The sequence below is a fragment of the Danio rerio genome, chromosome 21, assembly GCF_049306965.1.
Source record: "Danio rerio strain Tuebingen ecotype United States chromosome 21, GRCz12tu, whole genome shotgun sequence".
Classification (NCBI taxonomy): Eukaryota; Metazoa; Chordata; class Actinopteri; order Cypriniformes; family Danionidae; genus Danio; species Danio rerio.
Window position 1 is genome coordinate 4,422,501 of NC_133196.1, and position 21,397 is coordinate 4,443,897.

General features: G+C 36.2%; 1 protein-coding gene across 2 annotated transcripts in view; it reads right to left on the reverse strand.

The window, feature by feature from the left end:
* atp8b1 (ATPase phospholipid transporting 8B1) overlaps positions 1 to 21,397 on the reverse strand; it is an 85,065-nt gene that overhangs the window by 21,357 nt on the left and 42,311 nt on the right. For both annotated transcript variants that reach the window (XR_012397077.1, XM_001920475.9), the window contains exons 8-20: positions 21,002 to 21,072; positions 19,708 to 19,790; positions 17,500 to 17,658; positions 16,848 to 16,936; positions 15,418 to 15,608; positions 13,173 to 13,381; positions 9,480 to 9,523; positions 6,146 to 6,302; positions 5,653 to 5,841; positions 3,955 to 4,067; positions 3,097 to 3,261; positions 1,526 to 1,637; positions 1,367 to 1,442 (exon numbers count right to left, since the gene is read on the reverse strand). Coding sequence is in view for 1 of the 2 variants with exons in the window: in XM_001920475.9 (XP_001920510.4) it covers positions 1,367 to 1,442; positions 1,526 to 1,637; positions 3,097 to 3,261; positions 3,955 to 4,067; positions 5,653 to 5,841; positions 6,146 to 6,302; positions 9,480 to 9,523; positions 13,173 to 13,381; positions 15,418 to 15,608; positions 16,848 to 16,936; positions 17,500 to 17,658; positions 19,708 to 19,790; positions 21,002 to 21,072 (1,658 nt within the window). In the remaining variant the exon portion in view is untranslated. The remainder of the gene's footprint in view (positions 1 to 1,366; positions 1,443 to 1,525; positions 1,638 to 3,096; positions 3,262 to 3,954; positions 4,068 to 5,652; positions 5,842 to 6,145; positions 6,303 to 9,479; positions 9,524 to 13,172; positions 13,382 to 15,417; positions 15,609 to 16,847; positions 16,937 to 17,499; positions 17,659 to 19,707; positions 19,791 to 21,001; positions 21,073 to 21,397) is intronic.

Consider the following 21,397-nt stretch of genomic DNA (forward strand, 5'->3'; position numbering starts at 1 on the left):
AGTTATGAATGAATGAACGAATGAATGTCAATGAAGTGGATGGAAGGATGGATGGATGACGAAATCAATGGATGAATGCATGGATGGATGAATGAATGAATGAAAGGATGGGAGGCATGGATGAACGGAAGGAGGAATGGAGGAATAAATGAAGAAATCAATGAAGAGATGGACGGATGAAGAAATCAATGGATGGATGGTTGGATGAATTAAAAAAATGAATGAATGAATGAATGAATGAAGGAAGAAATCAATATATATTTATGAATGGATGAACAGATAAATGAGTGAAGGAATAAATAAATAAATTAATTAATTAATTAATGAAAAGATGAATGATGGATGGAGGATGAAATTAATGAATGACTGAAAGAATAGATAGATGGATGGAGGGATGGGTGAATAAATGGATGGATGAATGAAGGATTGAACGGGTGAATGAATGAATGAATTAATTGATAAATCTATGAATGAGTGAGTGAATAGATGGGTGAATTGATAAATCAATGGATGAATGAATAGATGGATAAATGAATGAAGGAAGGAATCGATGGATCAATGAATGGATGATAATAAGTGATAAATGAGTGAATGACTGAATAAAGAGATGAATCATGGATGGATGAATGGGGTATAGAATGAATGGATAGATGTATGTATGAATGAATGAATGAATGAATGAATGAATGAATGAACGATTGAACGGGTGAATGAATGAATAAATGAATGAATTGATGAATGAATGGACGGATAAATTGATGAATGAATGAATTAATCAATCAATGGATGAATAAATGGATAAATCAATGAATGAGTGAGAGAATAGATGGGCGAATGAATGAATGAATGAATGAATGAATGGATGGATGGATGGATGGATGAATGAAGGAAGGAAGGAAGGTAGGAAGAAAGGAAGGAAGGAAGGAAGGAAGAAATCAATGGATCAATGAATGTATGAACATAAATGAGTGAATGAATGAACAAACAGATGAATGATGGATGGAGGATGAAATTAATGAATGACTGAAAGAATAGATGGATGGATGGATGGATAGGTGAACGAATGATGGACAAATGGGTGGATGGATGGATAAATGGAGGATAGAATGAATGAATTAATTAATTAATGGATGAATAAATTGATGAATGATGAATGAAAAAATTCAACGGATGAAAAAAGACAGAATAGATGGATGAATGAATGAATGAATGAATGATGGATCATGAATGGATGGATACAGGATGGAATGAATGAATTAATTAATGGACGAATGAATGGAAGAATTCATGAATGGATAAATAAAGAAAATCAATGAATAAATATATAGATGAATGAACGGGGAATGAATAAATGAATGAATCATACTTGACGTCTTCTCCATAGTGGATCTTCATGTCGTCTGTCAGCAGCTGACAGGAGTAGCCGATGTTCTCCGCTGTTTCTAAACACATAAAAACACAATTAACGTTAATAAAAATCCATCTGCTGTAAAATACATTAATATTCTACATGTCCATCGCTCACCTTTCTTGTCTCCGGTCAGAACCCAGATCTTAATATCCGCTTTGGCCAGTTTTGCGATGGTTTCAGGAACGCCGTCCTGAAGTTTGTCTTCAATGGCCGTCGCCCCAATCAGCTAAACAAATCACACAATTTTTCAATTAGCAATCAATAAAAACATACAATAAATACATACACAACTATAAATAACATACTTTGACATTAAACATATTACACTATTATCATTTTGTCATTAAAGAGTCTGAATAAATGTAAAAAAATTTAAACATAGTAATTTTTTTGCAGATCTTAAATACAGACTCACTGCCCGAATCGGCCCGAAAGTAATGTGCGCTGCGGCCCGGAGCTGGCGCGACTCAGTATTTATATACCTTTATATAAAACCTTTTGGTATAACATTGGTACTTGATACATGGTATTACAAGCCTTTGAGTTGATATAACGTTAACAGCAAACGCCTGTGTGTCTGCTTGGTGCTTGTGTGTGTGTTAGTGTGCGCGTGTATGAGAGAGAGAGAGATTTGTCTGTGTGTGTGTGCTTGGTGCTTTGTGTGTTTATACAGACAGCCTGGCTGTTTGGACTGTATAGCTGGGGGATTTTCGGTTTTGTTCTCCCCCGCTCTTTAGCGGGATCGGGCGCGGCGGCCAGAAAATGGGGCAGGTCGGGCAGCGGGACAATAAATTCTTAATATAAGCGGTAGCGGTCGGGTTTGGGCTAAAACCTGGCGGGTGCGGGCGGGAGCGGGATTCAAAATTTAGTCCCGCGCAGATCTCTACCAGAAGACTCGAAAGGTGAACTAATTATCATGGCTCCTATCGACTCAGACTGAACACTGGTTAAGATTATATGTGACTGCCAGTGTAACGTAAACGAACCGTTTGAAGACATGAAGAGGTGAGCTGGGGATAGAGACAACAATACCTTTCATAGACAAAAGAGCAGGTAAACATTGAATTATTATTTTCTCCTTCTTATTCTATCGTATTTATGACTTATTTGTCCTGTGATCAACCTTTTGGGCTAGATGTAGATGTGTCTGGAAGCAGTTCGTAACATTTTAATAATATTTTGGCAAATTGAACCAATGAACGTAATGACTCGAAAAAAGATTCGTTCATCTCGATGAACGAGACTTAAAGATCCGAGTCAGTAAAATGATCCGAACTTGCCATCACTAGCAGTTTGTCATTTCCGACTAAATGGATCAACTATTTTTTTGTCATCACCTCATACTTCATTTTCTCATCAAATCTTCTGACCAATCAAATTCTCTCTAGCATCTGAAATACCCCGCCTCCTTCGTCTCATTTGCTTTTTATTTGATGCACATGAGCTCAACCACTCTTACGGGCAGAGCGCTGATTAAAAAAAAACACTATTGGCTGTTTTTTTTAAAAGGGGAGGAGTTATGGTATGTCCCGCCCTCTCTTTATGTTTCAGAGGTTACGTCAAACTTAAATTAAAAAATGCACATTTCAAAGCACTTCATGGGACCTTTATGTATACCAGCACATATTTAGCAATAGACAACACACTGATCAATCGTGTGTGTAAATGTACTGCAGTGCTCATACCAGCAGGTCTTTCTCGATTTCCTCATAAACCTCATCCAGCTCTCGTTCTCGGTCCACCATTGAAACGGCTGCGGTCTGATGTTTTCTAGACCACCTGTCAAACTCCTCCTGACTGATGTCTTTATAGCAGAGACACAGAGTCCGCAGAGTCTCATTCGCAAAGATCTGTGGAGAAATGACAAACACACTTAACACACACACACACACACACACCTAAACACTTACATAAGTACACACTGCTCTGCTTTATAGCTAAACAATTGTAAATGCGGGCCCCTGCACTGCTCAATAAATGCATTAGTGTCATCATGATGACTCCAGAAATATTTATTTTCATTCATTTTAATTTATACATTTCATTTATTAGTATTATTTTTAATTAATTTAATTAAATTTCGTTATTTTTATTTGTTTTTATTGATTATTTTTATTTATTTGCATTTATATAGACATTTTAAGAATTAATTTATTTATTAATTTTATTTATTCACTTGTTTACTTTTATTATTCATTTATCTTGATTCTGTTTTTTATTTATTTTTATTTATTTTCCATTTATTTATTTTATTTATTGATTTGTTTCATTGATTTACTCTTTTTTTTTTACACATGACATTTGCATTTAAAATTCATCAATATTATTTTTTTTTGCATTATTTTTTAAAGATGCCATTTGCATTTAAAACTAAAATTAAAATAAAAAACAACATATAAATTCACATAAAAACAATAACAAACATCATAAATAAATTATACTTACACTAAAATAAATACAAACAAATGCACTAAATTAATAAATACCCGAATACAAGTGCAAATGACAATATATATGCAAATGTGTTCATCAAAAATACTCACGTCCAGAGCTTCTTGTGTGTTTTCTTTATTCTTGCTTTGTGGAGAAAGTCTCTGGTAGATCACAGTGTCTGCACCTTTACAGTAGAGACGAATACGGCCATCCGGAAACTTCACTGTACACAAACACAGGAGGACAAAAGATTCAATATTTAGATAGATGGGCTTCAAGGTGGCGCAGTGGGTAGCATGATCGCACAGTAAGAATGTCGCTGGTTTGAGCCCTAGCTGGGTTAGTTTTTGGCGTAGGTTTCCTCCAGGTGCTCCGGTTTCCCCCACAGTCCAAAGACATGCGCTATAGGTGAATTGGGTAAGCTAAATTGTCTGGAGTGTATGGTTGTGAATAAGTGTGTTTGGGTGTTTTTTTAGTAATGGGTTGCATCTGGAAGGGCTTCCGCTGCATAAAACATATGCTGGATAAGTTGGCGGTTCATTCTTTTCTAGTACCCCTGAATAATAAAGGGACTAAGCCAAAAAAAATGAATGAATGAATGAATAAATATCTTAATTTTTTAAGACAAAAAAACAAGTCTAAGAATTATTATTACTCTAATAGTATTATTTTTAGGACGCGAGATAAAATAAAATAAACTAAATAAATAAATAAATAAAATAAAATGTAATATAAATTTTACAATTATAATGTAAAATATGAAAAAAAGATACAAAATAAAATATAAAATACATATATGTAAATATATAAACAAAATAATAATAAAAGTAGAGGGCGACGCGATGGCACAGTAGGTAGTGCTATCGCCTCACAGCAAGAAGGTCGCTGGTTCAAGCCTCAGCAGGGTGAGTTGGCATTTCTGTGTGAATTTTGTATGTTCTCCCTGCGTTCGCGTGGGTTTTCTCCGGGTGCTAAGGCTTCCCGGACACAAGTCCAAACACATGCGGTACAGGGGAATTGGGTAAGCTAAAATTGTCCATAGTGTATGTGTGAACGAGAGTGTACGGGTGTTTCCCGGTGATGGGTTGCGGCTGGAAGGGCATCCGCTGCGTAAAACATATGATGGATAAGTTGGAGGTTCATTCCGCTGTGGCAACCCCAGATTAATAAAGGGACTAAGCCGAAAAGAAAAGAAAATGAATGAACGAATAATAAAGTTAAATTAAATATAAAATTTATAATTTAAAATATAAAATATAAAATATTTTAAGACAAAAAAATATTTTATTACTATTTTAATTCTGTTATTTTTAATAAAATGAAATAAACCAAAAAAATAACAAAACATAAAAAATAAAAATAAAAAAGTAAATACTAAAAAAAAAGTTTAATCTAAAATTAAATAATAAAAATAAATTAAATTAAAAAAAACAATACAATATACAATATATTGTAAAATTTTAAATATAAAATAAAATACAAAATAAAACAAAAAACAAAAAACAAAACAAAATGATTCACTGTTGATTAAAATGCTAAAAAAAAATTGAATGGGGGGGGGGGTTCACTTTTATTTTGGATAGGAAAGTAGAGAAAATTTACAGGAAAGCATTGGGAGCAGAAAGAGGGGAAGGATCTGTAAAGGACTACAAGGTGGAATCGAACTGGGGTGTCATGTGTCGACGCACTAAAATTTTAAGTTAAGTAGTAGCAATAAAAATAATAATAATAAAAGTAATAATAAATGAATAATAATAATAATAATAACAGTAATAATGTACACTGTCTGCATATTGTGTGATACTCACAGATGATGGACATGCGTTTGCGGTCACTGTTGAAGTCCAGCAGCGCCAGCATGGTGTAGGTCTGTGGTTTGTCCATCTCCTGGATGGTGATGGTGTCTTGAGTTCGCGACAGGAAGACAAAGCCGAAGTTTCGTGCTGCTGTGACCAGAGCGCCCTCATCTGGAGACGCCGCCTGGTACACCAGCTCACCTGAACGCAACACAGGGAAAACGGAGTCATTTACAGGGGAAAACGTGGAGGACGTCGTGTAAAGAATAAAGGACGCATGAAGAATGGTTAGCACTGTCGCCTCACAGCAAGAGTTTGCATGTTCTCCCTGTGTTGGTGTGAGTTTCTTCCGGTTGGTGTGATGGTGTGTCGGTTTCCTCCACAGTCCAAACACATGCAGTACAGTTGAATTGAACAAACTAAAATGGCCATAGTGTATGAGTGTGAATGAGTGTGTATGGGTGTTTTCTAGCACTGGGAAATGTGTGTAGTTTTTTCTGCTCACCCTCTTTCTCCTCCACCATGACGGTGTGACACAAAGACAGCAGTTTGAAGAACTCCAGAACCTGTGGGTCCTTCTTCGAGCGGATACAGGAAATGAGGAAATGATCTTCAAACTGGAACTTCCTGTCCGCATATTTATTCCAACTGAAATCTACAGGCTGTGGATAAAAAAAAAACATTTACAACTTTAGAGATACAAGAAAAAAACTAACTAAAATTCCACACTAGTAATACAATAATACATACACTTGCTTGATTAATAAATAATTATAATACATTTTATAGAGTCAGTACAGGACTTCATATTCCTTGGTTCCACAAATGGGGACACAGAACCTAAAATCAAGAGACGGTCAACCGTTGGACGGAATGCAATGGTGAACATGAATGCCATCCGGAAAAGGAGGGATATCAACACTGCAGCTAAAGCAAAGCTAGTCAACGTGATGTGTGGAGAGGAATGATCCATAGAAAGACCATACACACATATACATATAGATATACACACACACACAGGGCTTGACATTAACTTTTTTGATCACCAGCCACTGTGGCTAGTAGATTTTCAACATTACTAGCCACTCGCCATTTTCACTAGCCACATTTTTCTTGTTGGGAAAATATATTTTATATGAATAAATTTGACTTTGACATGCCTTGACTTGATTTAGACGTTGTGTTATGTCCACATGCCTCCTTTATTATTATTAGCTTTATTAGCATTAGCTTGCTCAGTGTGCATGAGCAAATGGGTTGTGCCGCAATGCAATCAGTTTTTATTTCACAGGGTTTTTTCAGGGTTCAAAGTGAAGGATTTACCAAAGTATTTCTTAAGGTGCTTTCACACCTGTGAATCTAGAAGGGTGCGCAACGTAGCCTATTTGAGGACCGGGAGGGAGACGCGAGATTACCGGGAGATCATCACTCGTTTGCAGGCATCTGATGACTCGCGAAACTTCCCGCCCTACTCATAATTCTCTCTTCATATAGCCGTATGCCTATTACATATCCATAAAACACAGTGATATAACCGTGCTCGGATCGTATCCCTTTCTCACTGCAATCGATCCGCTCCAGAGTTCGTTTCAACCGAGCCGAGACCACCTCATTCAAGCGATCTCGGAGCGATTTATTTGGCGCGGATCCGAGAGTGATTGGTGGATTCACATATGCCAAACGAACCGCACTAACTGGGCAAACGAGACAGATTCCGAAACAAAAGTGTCGGTGTGAAAGCACTCTTAGCCACAATTTTCTAATGTGTCAAAACAAGGAGAACATAGCTTTATAGGTGCCCTTTTTAATTCAACAAAACTTTTCTTTAAAAAAAACATTTTAAATAGATTTTAAAAAATAATTATTATCATGTATCTAAAATATGCACAGTAATCTGTCCTGGCTAAAAGTCCCACATCAACAGTTGACTACACATAAACGGAGAGTAATCTCCGATTAAAGCAACGTTATTGTAAAAAAATATATAATAAACCATATTAACAAAAATAACTGTAAGCAAAAAAAAAAAGCAGGTAAAACATACCATTTCAAAATAAAAGGATGATCACGCGCACATGATTAATATAGGCCTCTTAATAATCTGGTTTAAAGAATAATTCAAATGAAAGCAGTGACCGCTGCTGCTTACAAAAGAATACATGTATTTTTTTTTAATCTTGAGCTCCTGAAAGCAGCAGGATTGTGGGTGCACGATCATCGCTCTTTGTCCAGTCTGTTTCAAAAAGAACAGATTGCACCAGTTGCGCTTCCGCACGGTTGCTTCGCGCAATCATCCTCTTGTTCGGTATTTACCTTCTTTTTTGCTGTTTTGCTCATGCGAACACAGTTATTTTTTGTCAGTTGTGCTGCTTCTCGATTAGATCACATTCGCACGAATATTGGGCCATGCTTATTGTCAAACCCTGTTTTTAAGAAAACTACAATTTAAAAATTATTTCCAACCAGCCAATGTGGCTAGTTGAGGTGTCTGTCTAACCCGCTAGAGCTGAAATCTACCCGCATTTGGCGGGTGTTAATGTAAAGCCCTGTACACACATATACATCCAGTATGTATGTGTGTTACACTTCTCACTGTACAGTGTGTTTTCATTTACTTATAATGCAGAGTTTTGAGGCAAGGGACATTTTCATTTGCCATACAATGACAGTCGGACAGGCTCATCCAGTTCATCAAACTCTGTCTTTTAAAACCGAAATCAGAATAAAACAGTCTCCTCATACAAGCTGGCGTATCAGCGCGCTGCTACATTAAAAACATATGATTCGATTTGCGCCTTCTGATTGGTTCTCTGGATATAGCGGCTTTAGCTGTCAAAGGCAAGTGGCAGTTAGAGGCTTTTGCAAACAAACTTTTTTTTCTGAATTCGCTGAAGCTGCTATTTAGATGATTAGAAGCAAATCTATTTGTTGATGGTGTACTACATGCCTAAAGCATTCACTCAATGTCATTATCTCATTTTTGGCGGAAGTGTCGTTTAGCAGCTTTTGCATCTGAACTCTTCATATACAGTTGAAGTCAGAAATATTAGCCCCCCTAAATCATTAGACCGCTTGTTTATTTTTTCCCCAATTTCTGTTTAATCGAGAGCAGATTTTTTTCAACACATTTCTAAACATAATAATTTTTATAACTCATCTCTAATAACTGATTTATTTTTTCTATACCATGATGTCTGTAAATAATATTTGACTAGATATTTATCAAGACACTTCTATACAGCTTAAAGTGACATTTAAAGGCTGAACTAGATTAATTAAGTTAACTAGGTAGGTTGGGGGGATTAGGCAATTATTGTATAACAGTGGTTTGTTCCGTAGACTATCAAGAAAAAATATTGCTTAAAGGGGCTAATAATTTTGTCCCTGAAATGGTTCATAAAAAATTCAAAACTGCTTTTATTCTAGCCGAAATAAAACAAATAAGACTTTCTTCAAAAGAAAAAATATTATCAGACATAGTGTGAAAATGTCCTTGCTCTGTTAAACATAATTTGAAAAATTTTTAAAGAAGAAGAAAAAAAAATAAAAAAATCGAAGGGGGCTAATAATTCTGAGATATATATCAATAATTATAAATGTGTAACTGCATAAATAAATTGAAAATACCTTAATATACAAGGTACTTTTAATAATTATAAAAAAATAAAGTCTCTATAACATATTCTATAATAAAAAACAAATATATAAAAAACTAAAATATAAACATATGAATATAAAATAAAAAACATAATTGTAAAATATAAACACACATATATACACACACATATATTTATATAAATATAAAAAATATATATATATTTATAAATGATTGTACATACTTTTCCACGATCTAAAGACACGCCGTCTGCTGTGGTAGGTTCACCTAGAGAGGAACACAATACATTTTTAATGATAAACTGAAAACATATTCTCTGTGAGTAACAAAATAATGCTTTGAAAGACAAAACAATTACAGAGACTTCTAGAATAGGTGCTATATAATTATATTTGGGCAAATTAAATACTTCTTAAATCCAAGTGCTTTGTAAAATTCTAAATTATATCTCTATAGAGAAACCATAACAAATGCACCGTGTAAAGGAGTGAATGAGAGCATGAATGAGAATAAATAATGAATAAACAACTGTTGATCCTGAACTCTCCGGTCAAAGGTGTGAACTGAACCACAGAAAGCTGAGAACCTCTGAAACTCTACACTCAAATCTCTCTGTCACACACTGTTACCTCACACACACACACACACACACACACACACACACACACACACACACACACACACACGTTTCTGAGTCACAGGAGCCACAAATATGTGTGTGTACAAACAGACATGCACGTACACACACTCACGTTTCTGGAGTGAAGGGAACCACAAACACACACAAATACATACAAAAACACACATACGCATACACAAACAACACACATACATACAAAAGCACATATGCGAAAAAAACACACACACACACACACACACACACACACACACACACACATACACTCTGACATGTTGATTGAGACATGGGAACCACAAACACACACACACACACACACACACACACACAACCACACATGCATGCTCACACACACACACTTCTGGAGTCATTATGGGAGCCGCAAACAAACACACACTCACTCACACACACACACACACATATATACATAAAACCCACACACACACACACACACACACAAAACCACACATGCATGCTCACACACACACTCTCACACACATACACACACAAGACCACCAACAGACACGCATGCACAAACATTCACATTTCTGGAGTCATGATGGGAGCCACAAACACACTCTCATACACACAAACACATATATGACATACATACCTAAAACACACACACACACACCCACAAAACCACACATGCACGCACGCACATACACACACCACACACACACAAGCTTACACAAACAAAACAACAATATATATGCACCATAGACTGTAAAATATATGGACGTAGTATCCGTGACGTCACCCATAGGTTTCTAAAGAGCGCAAAAGAAGCCACAAGTAGGCGTGGCCAACCGTCGCCATTTTGTTCGCGCGTCATCACACCCACGGCGGGATACCAAACAAGGGCAAAGAGGCGGAGAGTGAGCGGAGCTACAGACACCTGCTGGCATTTTGCTTGGACCGGTCTTTAGACGCGCTTTACTTTGGGAGAACGCTTAATACTTTATCACCTGTGACTCGTTTGTATTCTGACCACTTGTGCTTGGTTGTACACTATATCAATTAAGTGTTTAGACTTTTAAAAATTCTGTAGTAATACATTGAGCCACTATGTATTGTTCTTGTGACGTTTTCCTACAGGAGGAAAACGTGATTTACTTCCAAACACTTCAGATATAGTCTGTGTCAGTAAATGCAAGGCTATTAATGAATTCCAGCATTACACTGTATGACAACGCTTCAGACGACAGTTCTACAGCCCACAGCTAATCAATCTGTCAGATTCTAGAGTGCATTACAGCTCTAAAGAACATTATAAATGATCTTAAATAAAACAAATGCATTAATAGAGACGGTTTACAAGTATATAACTTTACTCACAAGGGAAACGGAGGCCACGTGAATGGTTTGTGAGCAGAATTTAGTGCACACAGCATCCCATATCATCTGATAATTGTAGGAAATAATCCCAAAAGGCAACTGACTGTGTAAAGCCACATAAAACCAAACAAAAATAGGATATGCCAAAATCAGTGGCTAATCTAGTCAGCTGAGGTGACGTGACTGAGACCAGCGAGACCTAGCTGTCAATCAAGTGGCCACGCCCTTAATTATGCAAACTTAATATAGCCTAATATAGAGGAAACTGATGAATTATTAAAAAAAAATCACTCCCTCACAGTTGTCATGAAGGGTAATATTAGCTTTATGAACCAAAATCGTTCTTTGTACCAGGCTGTAAACATCTTTTTTTCTGCTGTAAAGTTGGCCATTCTAACAGTGGGCTCAATTAAACTTTGCTCTATTATGGAGCCAGAACTAGTGGAATTTCGATGAATTGCAGTTTCAGTTACTTCCGTATTGGCCTCCCGAGGGAGAGCGCTTGATATGCATACAAACATACACACATGAGAATACCTACAGACACACACACATACATACATGCATAAACAAACAAACACACACAGTGTGTAAGGGCTTACTCACACTATGCCATCCGTACCGTGCCCAGGCCCGTTTCCCGGATCGTTTGAGAAGTGTGAGTGCGCTGAATCGGGCTCAAGCACGGTTCACTTGGCCGGCCCTGGCCCGGTTGGAAGAGATGTGCCTGAGCTCGGATCACTTGGGCTTTGGCGCGGTACACTTGTGTGTGAGTGCAAAACGCGCCAAAGCCCGAAACTGAAAGCGAGACGTGACTTTTAAGAGGCTGTTTCATATGGATTTATTAATCATTCTTACTGTTCAGTGATCGCATACTGCCGTCGTTTATTAAAGACGCAAACCTCTCACTGCACGTCAGCTGCGCGCCTTCAGCAAACCTCCTCATTCCTGCAGCACGAGAGCTTTGATTGTTTATGAGCGCCAAAAGTGGCGGATCTGTCCGGTAAAATATCTGACTGCGTGTCCCCGGATCCCTAAGGACTGTTTGGCGAAATATTTGACTGCATGTCACTGCATAACAAACGACTGAAAGGATATAACTAGAGAACTCTCCACTGTGCTGCTGGGTGAGAGCGTATGGCAAGCCGTTTTAGCATTTAAACCATGTTCTGACTATCCATAAATATATTTAGAGATATCTCTAATTATATTTTGACTTGTCATAATTATAATTCGACTAGTCAGATTGGAGATATCTGCAAATATATTATGACTGACTAGTCATATTCCTCCATTGAAAAATATTTGCAGATATCTCTAAATAAGTTGACTAGTCACAATTGTAATTAAAGATATCTCCAAATGAATTTTGACTTGTCAAAAATCCAATTCAAGATACTGTATCTACAACTGTAATTCGACTTTTAGTAAATTAATTAGAGATATCTTCAAATATATTTGTAAATATCTCTAAATATGACGAACTAAAGATATCTCCAAATGTATTATGACTAGTCAAAACTCAGTTAGAGATATCTGCTAATATTTTTCAATGGAGGAATATGACTAGTCATAATATATTTGCAGATATCTCCAATCTGATTTCGTACTAGTACAATTGCAATTGCAGATATCTCTAATTGTCATTCTGAGTAGTGGAATTATAATTATGACTAGTCGAAATATAATTAGAGATATCTCTAAATATATTTATGGAGTCAGAACAAAGATTTAAATGCTAAAAAGGCTTGCCATAGAGAGCGCTTCTCACTGAACAGAGTAGCAGCGATGACGTAAGCGTGCCGAGGCCCGATATGGTGTGAGCGCGGGCCATCGGGGGAGACGGGAGGGAGGACAAGCGTGCTCTGGCCCGGTTCGAGGCAACTGTACCTAGTGTGAGTAAGGCCTAGGTGTAAGGTTATCAGTCAGTCAAAGCCTCACCGTAAGTTCGTCCAGAAATGGTGCACTTCTTGAAGGCCATGATGTTCTGTGTGAGCGTGCCGGTTTTATCCGAGAAGATGTACTCGATCTGGCCCAGCTGCTCGTTCAGGGTGGTGGTTCTGGATTTGGCCGGAGTGTCTTTATCAGCGTAGTACATCTGCAGATCCCAGTTAATGAACTTACTCTGACCCAGCCGGATCACCTCCACACTGACACACAACAACAAACACAACAATTGATCAATCATTAGATCTATTACCTTCTATATGTGCAGGAACAAATGCAGAGATGTTTTATTTATTTATTTTTTATTTTTTCATATCAGCAGCATTGGCTATATTGATGGCAACACTTGTAGTAAATATTCATTGCAGAATGTACAATCATGTTTCTTAATCATTCATTGTACAAAAAAACAGAAATAACAACAACACTGATAAAAGCTCACATAACTTATGTAACCTTTTATCAGTGTTGTTGTAATTTGTATATACACACTCACCGGCCACTTTATTAGGTACACCTCACGAGTATCAGGTTGGACCCCCTTTTCTCTTCAGAACTGCCTTAATCCTTCATGGCATTGAATTAACAAGACACTAGAAAATTCCTCTGAGATTTTGCTCCATATTGTCATGATAGCATCACACAGTTGCTGCAGATTTGTTAGCTGCACATCCATGATGTGAATGTGCCGTTCCACTACATCCCAAAGGCACTCTATTGGATTGAGCTCTGGGTACTGTGAAGGCCATTTGAGTACAGTGATCTTATTGTCATGTTCAGGAAACCAGTCTGATATAATTCACGCTTTATGACACAGCATGTTATCCTGCTGGAAGTAGCCATCAGAAGATGTGTACACTGTGGTCATAAAGGGATAGACATGGTCAGCAACAATACTCAGGTAGGCTGTGGTGTTGACCAATACTCAATTGGTACTAATGAGCACAAAGTGTGCCAAGAAAATCTCCCCCACACCATTACACCACCACCACCAGCCTGAACTGTTGATTAAAGGCAGGATGGATTCATGCTTTCATGTTGTTGATGCCAAATTCTGACCCGACCATCCGAATGTCACAGCAGAAATGGAGACTCATCAGAGCAGGCAACGTTTCTCCAATCTTCTATTGTCCAGTTTTGGTGAGCCTGTGTGAATTGTAGCCTCAGTTTCCTGCTCTTAGCTGACAGGAGTGGCACCCGGTGTGGTCTTCTGCTGCTGTAGCCCATCCACCTCAAGGTTGGACGTGTTGTGTGTTCAAAGATGCTCTTCTACACACCTCGGTTGTAACGAGTGCTTATTTGAGCTGTCCTATCAGCTGGAACCAGTTTGGCCATTCTCCTCTGACCTCTGGCATCAACAAGGCATTTGCGCCCACAGAACTGCCGCTCACTGGATATTTTCTTATTTTCAGACCATTTCCTGTAAACCCTAGAAATGGTTGTGCATAAAATTCCCAGTAGATCAGCAGTTTCTGAAATACTCAGACCAGCCCATCTCTAATTAGCAACCATGCCACGTTTAAAGCCACTTAAATGACTTCTCTTCCTCATTGTGATGCTCAGTTTGAACTGCAGCAGATTGTCTTGACCATGTCTACATGACTAAATGCATTGAGTTGCTGCCATGTGATTGGCTGATTCGAAATTGGTGTTGAGCAGTTGGACAGGTGAACCTAATAAAGTGGCCAGTGAGAGTATACTGTATACATTTTTCAATTTGATTAATGGTAAATATTTCAAAATCTTCCTCCTGAAGAATTAAAATATTTCCCAAATAAAAACGTTCTCTAATATCATTTAAGAATACACATTTTATTAAAATATGTTTTGTCGTCAAAATATTCACACACAAGTCCCAAATAGGTTTTTGTTCCCCTTTTCAATTTTCAATGCATGTGAACAGATTCAATGATGGGTAAAATAAATCTGTAAATGAGCAGACTTCTGCATGCAGATTCCATCTAAGACTACTAGCAGTGAACTAGGACTAAACGTACATGATGGATGTTTACAAGAACGGGCTTTACTGACAAAATCATCTTGATTAAATCTCCTGGCCCTAATTGTAACAATGGATTCTGGAAATACAGAATTGCTGAACTCTATTCGTAAGAACGGAATTGTGATCTTAGTTGACTGACAATGGTTTGGGAAACACACCCCTGAATAGCTAACTGAAAACAAATGATTGACAACTATTTCAAAGCATCAGATGTAAATGAAGCATCCATAACTATACCTGACGTAAAGCGAGATGGGCACCATGGTGTTGAGGATGATGATGTAGCCCCAGAAACTGAGGAAACCTCTGTAGGATGAAGTGTAGTCCAGTCCGTCAATCAAATACCAGGCCTTGGAGCCGATGCTCTCGTACCAGTATGTGTGTCCGATGGCCAGACCAGCACACAACAACACCAACAAAACAAAGATCTACAGAAAGAACAATAGGATAAGTAAGTAATAAAGTACATCCAGAAGGTTATCACAGAATAAAGCCTGACAGGCTTATCGGCAGCCCGAAGCAAAGCCAAGGCAGTTTTAATAAGGCTGAAGGGCTTTATTCTGTGAAAAAAACTACCAGGATATACTTTATCCTGCTTATTACAAGGCTACTTGCCACAAAACTTAAAAATTAGACACACTGTTCTGAATCATAATAGTTTATTTATTCTTTAATTAGACGCAAAGCTGACAGAAAATACCAGACGAGCATATGTTATTTAGCGGTTGTTATCTGGGAATGTCATGACTTACCAATCAGAATAGGGTATATGCCGAGCTAGTGCTTTTCCCATTCTTCTGGTGACCTGTTATTGTGAATTTTTTTCCATTTTATACGTTTCCTTTTACAGCATCGATGTTGTAATGTCATTAAAATACATTCAGTTAAATAAACTTTGGCATTCATTTAGTTGCTTAAGCGTAAAACGAGACAAAAAGCCATTTTCTCGCATGCGCCCATCAGAATTGGCAGGCTAGTGCTGAAGCTCCATTGAATATACTGGGGTAAAATAAGTGCTCATATTATAAAGATATGGCGGGGGAAATGTAATTTAATGCAGTGCTTCTTGTACAATCTGAGACCCACTTTATATCAGATATCACTCGGCAAGTGGAGATCGCTGATTTTTAAAGAAAGCAGACCTCAAACGCGCTGTTTTTTACATTGGCATGCAGTTCGCCGGAATCACTTAACTCAGTTTACTGGCTAATTATAAGTCCCATTAGCACGCTTCGGCATATACCCTATCGAGTATTCCAGACAGCTGTTTAGTAAGTATGAGATAATGTTCAGTTCTTGTTAGAATAAAGCCTGACAGGTTTATCAGCAGCTGTTATATACGACTGAGAGGCTTTATTCTGCAATAACCACCGGCTGGATGTTCATTATCCGGCTTATTACATAGCTACATGCCACAAAACTAAACCAGTAGACATTGAACTAACCTGTAATAATTTAATGTAAAAAAATACATAAATAAAACTATCCAACAGCATTATACATCATGGAAGAGCCAGAATCAAATGTAAAACTACTGCGACTATGTTCATCTGAAAGAAGAAAGTCATAAAAACCGAGAATGGCTTGAGGAGGAGTAAATAATTTTTAAAATGAACTACTCTATCAATGTTCTTCAAAAATAGTAATGATGCACAGGTTTAACTCACCGTGTAAACCATGTAGTTCATGAGTTTGTCTATTCTGGTGCGTTTGAACCTGGTCTTTCCTCCGTTCCTCATGATTTTAGTGTCGTTTCCTGAAAGCCAAACATTACAGATGCTTTGAGAAACACATGGTCACAACACTGAAGCCTGAAGGTGTGTGTATGTGTGTTTGAGACATATCAGTACATGAATTTATATGACATGAGTATGACACAGCTATTAGAAAGAGTAGGTGACATTTGAGGACAATGTCCATGAACAAAGGGACTTTTTATAAGGGTATTGAGGTAGGGTGATAGAAAATACACTTTGTCTAATATAAAACAATGGAGACCAACGCAATATCCTTACAATTCACAAAAACAAACGTGTGTGTGTGTATACCTCGTATTCCTCACTTTGTAAGGGGCCAAATGTCCAGACAATTATAGCAATTTCAGTACAATTTGTTCTTGTGGTTCAATTGTTTTGGTCTTCATAAAGAAAACAGTTCATAATTCAGACAGAATGAAGTATTTTGAAAATGTAGACTACAGATTGTGTCCTGTGAGGGTTGGTTTAAGGGGAGGTGGAGAGAATATAGAGTCTGTAGAAACATCATTACAGCTGAGAAGTCCTCATAAAGATAGCTGTACAAGTGTGTGTTTGTTCTGACCTGCGAATATGACCAGGCCGTGACATATGTCAGTGTTACGGACTTTGCATCCTCGCAGCAGCATGTTGTCGAGGTCGAGCGCGTAACTCTGCGACTCCCAGATCATCGTCCCGACAAACTTATCCAGACGGTTGTTGGGCTCCTCACACATCACTAGTGCTGATAGACACACACACACACACACACACACACACAATAAACAATCAGACCTACTAAAACTCCAAAAAAAAAAAAAAAAAAAAACACCTCACAAAAATACACAGTTGAAGACTAAATTATAAGCCTGTGAAATTTTTGTTCTTTAATAAATATTTACAATGTGCTGCTCATAGAGCAAGGAACTTTTTTGTAGTATTTCCTATTATTATTTTCTTCTAGAGAAAGGCTCTATTTTGACGGTCCATGTGCAGAGTGCAAAGCGCAGGGCGCAAACACTTTCAGGGCGTGTCAGAATGCATTTTTGCTAATTTAAGGACGAAAAAAATCCACTTTGCGCCATGGCGCATGGTCTAAAAGGCTTGAGTTTATTTTCTTAATGAGTCATAGGTGTGCTTTGAGAATAAACCAATCAGAGTCTCATCTCCTGTTCTCAACAAGAGCCAGTTGCGTCGCGCGATAAGCGCATTTGCTATTTACATGACGTAACGTAAGTGTAAGTGGAAAAACTGAGCATTTCACTAGCAAGATAACAGTTAAACAGAGCATCTACCGTGCGAGAATGATCCACTTTCACTTTCGTGGATAAGGAAACCTTTACGCACAGACATCAATTAGCCTATAAATAATTAATTGCGTTTGTTTAGCGCAAATATTTGTTTCAAAACTATTCCTAAATTCAGTTCTAATTTCAACAATAATAACGAAGTGTGCTCAAACACCTGAGTTATATCCTAAAACACATGCTGTGCCCCATATGGTCTAAAACCTGCAGGTGAACAAATCTAAGCTTGTTTTAAATAAAACAAATATAAATATGGATATAATAAATAATACTGCTAATAATAATAACATTATACAAAAGCAAATTGTTATGAATGTACTTAAAAAGCCTCCCGAGATGAAGAAGGCATAAAAGCAGTGGTTTTTTTATTTAAGTAGGCTTGAAAATAATATGTTTTGTAATATTTTTATCCTTTATATTTATATCCTATATATATATATATATATATATATATATATATATATATACATATATAAATATATATATATATATATATATATATATATATATATATATATATATATATATATATATATATATATATACATATATATATATACATATATATATATATATATATATATATATATATATATATATATATATATATATATATATATATTTATTTATTTATTTATCATATCCTATATTTATCCTTAATATTTAAATTTTTTCATATGTAAATATATTTGCGTATTGCTCTACATCTTGTGTGTATTAAGCAGTGTGTACTGTAAGTGAGGCGCAACTCTGCACTGGAGTTTAGACCGGGTTTGTTTTGGTCTAATAAAAAAATCTATTATAGTTTCTCAAAATAGCAACGCGCCAGCAGCGCCTAAATACGCCTACATATGAGAGCAAATGCATTTGCTATTTAAAGAGCGTGGCGCAACGCCTCAAAACGACTCTTGCGCCAAGCTGAAAGTACCAAACAAGTCTTGCGTTGCGCCTTGCGCCACATTGCGTCGGGTGTATAATAGAGCCCTTAGTCTTTTAGTTTGGCTACAATACATTTTTAAGATGAATGACATTAGCCCTGTTAAGAAATTAATTTCTGATAAGCTATAGAACAAACCAGTGTTGTCCAATGAGTTGTCTAATTACCCTAACTAGCCTAATTAACCTAGTTAAGAGTTTAATTTAGAGACCATTTCTCACAAGTAGCTACTGACTTTTTACCTGCCTTTTATAAATATATTGGCTGTTTTTAAGTATTTATAAAAGACATATCGAGCATGATCTTAATCTACATCCCTAATCCTACCCAATATCTAAATCCAACAACTACCTTAATAACTATTAACAAAACTACAAGCAGCAAATTAGGAGTTTACTTAGCCAAAAGTCATAGGTAATAGCAAGAATTGTTCCTTAAAATAAAGTAATTAGTGAAGTATTATCTACTGTCATCATGTCAAAGATGAAAGAAATGAAATTAGAGCAGGAAACGATGAATTAATATATTAAAGTCTCTCATATGCACACACCATTAAATTGAGACAACTGCTGCTCCTCTTGAAGACGCTCATCCGTCACTTTCAGGCCCATCTTAAACTTCAGATTCGTCTCTCTGAACATACAACGCAATGAAACAAGCAAGACAATGAGAAACTACACTCATAAAAGCCAAGCAAACAGCTAAACAAACTCGCATTCTCCTTTATGAAGCACAATGATAAAGCGCAGTCACAGAAGCTGAATCATGAGTATATGCTTGTAAAATGTTGTCATTCACTGTCACTGCTATAGTGAAACTAATTTAAAGTCTCAAACTCATAGTCTGAATTCAACAATATATTCTGTTAATTTAATTTTAATGAGGTTTTAGTCATTTTGTTTTACGTTTTTGTTATTCTTATTGGTTTTATGGATTTATCTTTTATTATTTTAGAAGTATTTTTATATTATATTAATTACATTTTTTAAAAATAAATTAATAATTGAAATAGGTTTTTTAAAATGAGAGAAAAAACATGGCATAATCATTTATATTATTCTATATGATTGGGATATTAATTTATATACTTAATTCACTAACAAATTCGGCATTTTAGGATTTAAATAAATATACAGATTTAACTAAAATACATGATAAATTTTACTATACATTACTATTACAATTTAGAGTTGGAATTATATATAACATTATCAATAGTTCAGTCAACAGTCTATGCAAGTTGAAGTCAAAATAAAGTGTGTTTGGACTCAACAAACAGAACAGACACCTAGACAAAGAGCATCCATTACACAATTTCTATTATGAATCATGTTCACACACACTAATGACTCTAGATTGACGTTACAACACATAATCCCCAGTAATGCATGTATGATTATGAAAGAATTTTGACTGTATGAAGCATTTAAAGTTTAAAACTCAGCATGTAAACAAGCTCTGTAATATTTAAAGAGTTTAGAGTTTATTGCAATTTATTATTTTTTATTATTATTTTTGCTATTGTATTATTTTATGACAAAATAGATAATATTTAGAGACAAAGCTGACCAAAAAACATATATTTTCATAACAACAAAAATACATAAACTACAATGTATAATACATAAGATAAAAATCTAAAACATTATTTAAGATTTAATTAAAAAGTATAAAAGATATAATACTTTATTTTCAAAGGATTCACAATAAAAAAAAAAACATAAAACCATTGTGCTAGTTAACAGATTACTAAATAAAAGGGGCTGTCTGAGTGTGTAAATGTGCAGTAATGTAAATGACACACAGTGTGTGTGTGTGTGTGTGTTTGTGTGTGTTTTTCTCACCCGTCGAGCTCCGCAGTTTCAACATAACACAGACTGTTGGGGTTTGAAGTGGACAACAACATAATATCGGCCTACATGAGGTCAAAACACAGGCAGACATGAGAAATAAACTTACAAAATGAATGAATGAAGAGACTGGAGGGATAAAGACACATTTACAATAGTATAATTAAAGGACAAACAGGCATAAACATGACATCAAATGAATATCCAAGGTACAATATTTAACAATCTAATGTTTAAATAAAAGGCAAACACAGTTAAAGACAAAGTAAATAAAAAACAAGGAATGTATTCTATAAAATATTACCAAATATGTATGAATGAATGAATGAATGAATGAATGAATGAATGAATGAAAGAAGGGGAAAAAAAGAAACAAAAAAGTGAAGAATG